The 7,165-nt window shown below is 43.3% G+C and overlaps 1 protein-coding gene across 1 annotated transcript; it reads left to right on the top strand.

The window, feature by feature from the left end:
- Positions 1–730: 730 nt before the first annotated feature.
- F2RL1 (F2R like trypsin receptor 1) lies at positions 731–6,748 on the top strand. The gene is made up of 2 exons (XM_064735820.1): positions 731–861; positions 4,861–6,748. Exons 1-2 carry the CDS (start codon positions 789–791, stop codon positions 5,961–5,963), a joined length of 1,176 nt encoding a protein of 391 aa, XP_064591890.1. The 5' UTR covers positions 731–788; the 3' UTR covers positions 5,964–6,748.
- Positions 6,749–7,165: the final 417 nt, after the last annotated feature.

Genomic DNA, 7,165 nt, shown 5'->3' with positions numbered 1-7,165 from the left:
TCTACTGTGAGGGTGACAGAGCACTGAAGAGATTGACCAGAGGTGTGAAGTCTTCTCCAAAAGTATTCAAAAGCTCACTGGACAGGACAAAATCCTGAGTAATGTACTCCCAGAGGACCCTGCTTGGGCAGGGAGACTAGATGAAATGCCTTTCTATGGCCTTTTCCAACCTGCCCTGTTCAGTGATTCCACGATTCTGTAATGTTATAGCACGGAAGAAACTTGGAAGGCACAACACAATGTGTTACGAGGCAGCCGAAGTAACACACCCCCACTAAACGCGGCTGGGCCCTGCCGGTGTGACCCAGAACAATCCTGCCCGGCTCCTGCAGCAGCCTGGCACGGACCGCTCCTGCAGCGCGCCGCTCAGCTGTACTGGGCAGTCAGGGGCGGTTACAGCGCAGCCCCCGCGGGCAGGGCCCACCGGCGGGCTCGGGGACGGGCGACCCCGGGCGCAGCGTGAGCAGGGTAAGAGCCGGGACCTCCGGAGCTGCTCCGCCCCTCAGCGGCCGAGCGGTTGCCAGGCGCGGCCTGACGGTGACCAACAGCCTGCGGGGGCTGCGGCGCACCCGCCATTTCGCGCTGGGCTAAGCGGAGCCAGCGGCGAACGACTCCCACCATTTCGGGGACAGCGCCGCCACCCTCCGCCGAGAGGGAAGGGCCCAGGCTGGCCCCGCCCGCCACGGGGCTGGTCCGGGGCCCGGCCGCGCCCTCCGTCCCGCCCCGCTCAGGTATCAGGTGAAACTGGCCGGGAGTGCGGGCGGAGTGGCGGCGGCCGGAGCGGGGAGATGGCTGCACGCTGTGGATTGTGCCTGGTGCTGCTGTTCTGTGTGCTGCTGCGAGCTGCCGCCACTGCTGAAGGTGAGCGGAGCGGCGTGAGCTGCCAGCTCGGCTGGCATCGGCGGGGCGGCCAGCGCGGCACCCCCGGCGGGCTCGGCCGCCCCTCAGCCGCGGGCGGGGACACGGCGCGGCGCTCGGCGGGGCAGGTGTCTGGCCTGTCTGGGGTTCGGGGAGCCCGGAGCGGAGAGGGTCCGAAAGCTCGTGTGGGTGGCAGTGTGGCCGCCGGGACCCGCGGGCAGGGCTCCCCGGCCGTCACGGAGAGCGCTTCACGGGCGAGCCGCCGGACGCGGCGAGCAGCTCTCTCAGGGCTTGTGGGACGCGTGGGGGGCTTGGCTTCACTCGCCTTGTAGAGAGTCGTGGAACGGTCTGGCTTGAAAGGGACCGAAAAGCTCCCATCTAGTTCCAACCCCTTCCTCTCCGTCCCGGGCAGGGACAGCTTCCACTAGACCAGGTTGCTTAGAGCCCCGTCTAGCCTGGCCTTGAACATTGGCGCGCATGGGACATCCATAACTTCTTTGGACAACCTGTTCCAGCCCCTCACCACCCTCACATAAAGAATTTCTTCCTACCTTGTAGTCTAAATGTGCTCTCTTTCCTTTTAAAACCATTTCGTCTAGTCCTGTCACTTAGTGGCCTTGTAAAATGCCCCTGTCCAACCTTCTTATAGTCCGCTTCCTGCCTCCCCTTGCGATAAACATGAAAAATCTTTAAAGACCATGTTCTTGTTTTTTTTTTTTTTTCCTGATTTAAGAAGCTAGGATTCTTTTTAAATTTTTTAGTCTGTGCTATTGCTTGTTGAACGTAAGTGCAGTTTGAGGAAAAAAGCCTAAACTACATTAATATTTCACTACTTAAAGTTAACTTTTCGCCACGTTTTATAATAAACCCCATTGCCATATCTGTGCATACCTTTTCACTCTGTCCTTCCATATTTCATTTACCGGGCTTATTTACCTAACAAAATCATATGCATTAAGATTGTGCAAATATTGAAACCAAGCATAGGATATACATTGTATACGTATTGAAGCCAAGCATACATCGTATTTTCCCAAGGGATTGATAATAGGTAACTGCAAATTGTGCTCTTCAGAGCGGAGTTCCTGAATCAAGCTGCCATTTAATAGCCTAATTGTCTGACCTGGGCGAAGTAAGGAATTTGGAATTCTCGGAGAAGAGGGAGAGAGGTTAAAGATCCAAAACCCAGAATAATCTTAAATTTAGTCCTGTTTGGAGTATTACTTCCACGAGTAAACTAGTTAATTTTTGGATACTCTATGCTGCTGTCACTTTTGTGTCTGCAGGGTAGGCATAATCCTGTGTTTGGTATGTAGTGGGTTATATCTTCTGGACAAATGGCAAAGCTGTTGAAACAGTCTTTTGTGGGAGGAGAGAGTAACGCTTTTCCCGTGGGCAGATTAGCGAGTCAACTGCATTCTCTGTACGTGAGTCAAGCAGGGTGAAACTCTTCTGGAAAAGAGCTCGATTGTTATGGAAAACGGCAAGTGGTGAATGAGTAAGGAAAGGATGTAGAAATGCACATACCTAACAAAGGATTGGTTGCTCAGTGAGGGAGTGTTAACTGCAGGGTAACAGGACACTGTCTCCTTATATGTATAGGTTGCTAGTTGGACTGCAAAAAGTATGTTTTGAGACTCGAATTAAAGTCAGCATAAAAACAAGACTTGGTCTGTGAAATCTTTCTGTCTTACAAAGTAGAATAAAACAAACCTTTGTCTCTATGCTGACGCTCTTGCAGTACAAAGTCCTGTCTGTGGTTCAGGTATCTGTGCATCCACTTTAGTGTACCTCTTACTGTACTTTCTCACACTAACACTTCAGGACTTTTTGATGAGGCTTTTTTTTCCTACCTAACCTCTGAACTTCAATTGCAAAGCATTGTTTTATATCTGATCACAAAACTTTAGTAATAACAAAGTGGTAGTATTTACTCTTCTAGTTGTCTACAATGATTTGAGTCTTTGGAGTGGAATAAAAATAGCATGACTGGAATTTGATGGTATTGACCACTTTCTGATGGACAGGTACTTAACATGGCACTGTATGGTGCATTTTATTACTGTGTCCTGATCACTGCTGTCAACTTAGTCTGTAAGGTCTGCTTCCAAGCATCTCCCAAGATCTTTCTCAGCTAAGCTGTGAGCCTAAGAAAATCAGCATTGCTTAGCTCATTATCACTTCAATATCTGGTATCTGTAAGCTATGTCCTTTAGGGTGGTTTTATGGGTTCTCCTATTCGTAGCTCAGCATAGGGAACTAGGATTGCTGCATTATAATTAACTTTTGCAGTACAGTGAACAGTATTGCTGATGTGATCATGAGGCTTGAATGTCTTAATGGAGAATTTTTATAATTCTGCTTTGTTTGTTGTAATTACACCACATATAGACCAAAATGACTATGTGGCATTTGAATTAATTTTCTTTAGGATGGTAGTTTTTTTAGTATAATTTAAGCATCTGTCTTCATGCAGTCTGCTGCAAAGATTTGTCCATGTCATTGTACAGGCAAAAAGTTACCTTGCATCTCAGTTTTCCAGAGAAGGCTGCCTGGGTCTGGATATCTTCAAGTGCTCAAGTGAATTAAAGTTAACTTAATTGAAAATTCTGAAGAGTGTCAATATTTTTGTATGCATTATCAGAAGGTTGCAGAGTCTAGACAGGAATCAAATGCTGTACATCAGACTTTTGCAGTTATAATTTGAAAGGAACAGCCATCTAAAGTGGACTGCCTTGCAGAATCTATGCTGAGAAACACACACTTGTGTATTTACATATTGTGTAAGAATTCTTTAAAATGTAAGGTGGAAGCATTTTTTTCATTTGGAACTGTATTAATTATTTTTCAACAAAGGGGCAGGCTGTGCTTCAGCATTGTTCATGGCTGCTCACTGTTCAGGCATTCAAAAAGACTCTTTTTATATTACAGTTGGGGGGCTTTGGCAAAACAAGTCCACAAATATTGATAGAAAGTTTAGAAATAATCCTTCCTAAACCAGTCAGCTTCCATGTCCATACAGTTTAGCTGTGTGGAATGGATGTCAATAGGTGAATGTGTGACTTTTCAGAATGGTGTGGATTCCAGGATATTGCTTGTGCAGTTTAGCCTGTTAGCAGAGGAGGACTGTGCTGTGTGTGCAGGGGTTTTGAACCGGGCTGTTCAAAGTCTGTCCTGCAGAACTCGAGGCAGGAGCACCTGTCTCACCCGAATGGTTTGTAAACTCCCACAGCATTCAAAAGGGGCAGAGCAAAGCTTGTAGTGACAGCAGTTTGTGTATGAAGCAATCTTAGGTGTCAGCTCTACCACCTGAAACTGTAAAAATCGAGTAAAAATCACAGGGAGCGACTCTCCTGAAGGAGATCCCACATGAGAACTGCATTGCAACTTCGTGCACAGAGATAGTGTGTTCAAATTTCTGTCTGGATACACTGTAATGTGTGGCATGCCCTAGAGACTATTTGTGCATGGCTTTGGACATGGCATTCTATATTTCAGTTTTAGCTTGTCTGAAGGTAGTATGTTCTTTTTTAACTGCTTACCTGATTTTTGGGCCACCTAAACTGGCAAAGCTTCTGCTGCAGTTAAATTAGCCTGCTGTGACCCAGCACTCAGGTGATCTGGCACTGCTGTGTGAAAAGCTAATGGTGCCCTGCGGTAGTTGAAGCAGTTTCGACTGTAACTGTTCAGGTGGTAGGAGCCTTTTAACACGGCACTTTTAACAAGGCATTTTTAATATCACTGGTGACATGCAGAAATGTTTTGGTTTCTGGTAGAATCCTTGAATTCTTGAAGGGATAAAGGTGGTCCTTTGGTTAATAAATTTAAAAGAATGGGAAGATAAATCATCAAGTGTTTGAATATCAGTCTTAATTTTCCTGCTGATGAGACTGTCTGTAAATGTTCAGATCAGATCGCTGTATCTAGTTTATTTTTTAAAAGGGCAAAAAGTCTGTACTTGAACACCAATAACAACTTTTTTTTTTTTTTTTTTAATTTTAGAGAATGGTGGCTCCAGCAAACCAAAAGGAAGAAGTTTCATTGGCTATAAGGTTCCAAATGCAAATAATTCTGAAGAGTTATACGAGGTGGATGAATTTGTAGCAGAAGTCCTCACAGGAAAGCTGACTACAGTTTTTATTCCCATTGTTTATATACTTGTCTTTATAATTGGTTTGCCGAGCAATGCCATAGCCCTCTGGGTCTTTTTTTTCCGAACAAAGAAGAAACATCCAGCTGTGATTTACATGATTAACTTGGCATTGGCAGACCTTCTTTTTGTTGTCTGGTTCCCACTGAAGATTTCATACCATCTAAATGGCAATAACTGGATATTTGGTGAAGGTCTCTGCAAAGTATTTGTTGGGTTTTTCTATGGAAATATGTACTGTTCCATCCTTTTCATGACATGTCTCAGTGTACAACGGTATTGGGTTGTAGTGAACCCCATAGTGAATTCAAAAAAGAAGTCAGAAATTGCTTTGGGCATTTCCATTGCTATCTGGATACTGATTTTGTTGGGCAACATCCCATTGTATCTTGTTAATCAGACAGCATATATTTCAAATCTTAACATCACAACCTGCCATGATGTGTTGCCTGAAAATGTTTCGGCTCATGATATGTTCAGTTATTTCCTCTCACTTGCAATTGGACTCTTCTTAATCCCAGCTATCATCACTGCTGTCGCATACATTCTAATGATTAAGACCCTGAGCGCTTCCATCATAGATGTAAGCACTGGGAAGAAACGAAAAAGAGCAATCAAACTCATTGTTGTTGTCCTGTCCATGTATATCATCTGTTTTACACCTAGCAATGTGCTGATTATTGTGCACTATTCACTCCTCAAAGCCTACAGCCAGAGCCATCTGTATGTGTGGTACATAACTGCGCTGTGTCTTTCCGCTTTGAATAGTGGTATCGATCCATTCATCTACTATTATATTTCAAAAGACTTCAGAGGCAACCTTAAATATGCTCTTCTTTGCCGAAGTGTGCGAACTACACAGAGGATGCAAGTGTCTCTCTCATCAAGCAAGTACCTCAAGAAATCAAATTCTTACTCTTCAAACTCAAGTAGGACCAATAAATCTTCCTACTGAGTTTAATCTTAGAAAAGTGAACTTTTGTTATTACTGATGAAAGGGTGTGAGTGACAATAGACTTTGTACAAGAAAGTCTGATGAAACACCTCTGCATTTTAATTACATTGAAGTGTGGAATTTGGAAGTGACAGTTGCTTATTTTATGTAGAAATCATAAGCAGATGAATCTTCCTGAGAAACTGGGGGAAAAAAAAAGAAGACATTTCAGATGCTGTGCAAAAATGCTGCTGACCTAGAAGTGAGGCTGAAGACATTCTTGTTGAATATAAAAGTTGCTAAAAAGCAAAATGTCTCTGGAATATTATACAGTATTGTTAGTATTTTTAATTGCCAGAAAAATCTGTTTTGTGTTACTGTAACTGTAATCTATTATGCATCTGAACAGATTGTCTGTATAGAACCTTGCTCTGTCTACCTGCTTACACTGAACATCATTTGAAGCTGTAGAAAGAAGTAGAAGAGAATCCACTTCACCATCTTGGATTAGATTGCTTATTATCCTTGGTATATTATAATTTATATATTGTTTTCCAAGTTACTGTGCTGTAAATACTAACATAGCAAAAACCTATAAAGTTATCCTGTTTGAGTTGACAAGCTGATCTTATCAGCTAGAACTGGGAAAAAATGTTAGTTGAGATTATCCACTGTTACTTAACATTTGCCAGTACATGATCTTATATGGGGATATACAACAAAGTTTTGATGGATAGATATTTGATTTTATAAAATGCGCCTTGTATTTTTTAAGACATCTAAATAAGATTTTTTTTTGTAACACATTTGAGTTGAGTGCTCTCTTTTGTTCTTTTACATGCAATTCAATAGTAGTTCAACTTGACTAGTTCAGCTTGCCTGGCTTCATATAACAAAGATGATATTCCTAACAGTTGTTACAAGCATGACAGCTGTAGCTGTAATGTCTAAATGGGTAAAGTAAGATTTACCTAATGACACGTTTGTTTGGTGAGCAATGAAAGTAGGATGTTTTGTGATAGTATTTCAGAGGGCCTAGCTAAAATAGCAATGTATATTAAAATATGTCTCATGAAGAAGTGGAGAGTTACTCCAGCTCTAGATGACATGGAACACAAATGCTTCTCAGACATAAACAATTTTCTCCTCCTGTTTCCTGACAAGTGCAGGGAAATAATTGCATATTTATTACTGAACTGAAGGTGTTAGCACCCTTACTGGAA

This window comes from Zonotrichia leucophrys, chromosome Z (genome assembly GCF_028769735.1).
Source record: "Zonotrichia leucophrys gambelii isolate GWCS_2022_RI chromosome Z, RI_Zleu_2.0, whole genome shotgun sequence".
NCBI lineage: Eukaryota > Metazoa > Chordata > Aves > Passeriformes > Passerellidae > Zonotrichia > Zonotrichia leucophrys.
Note: the sequence above shows the minus strand (reverse complement) of the source record. Positions and strands in the feature narration are given on the sequence as shown.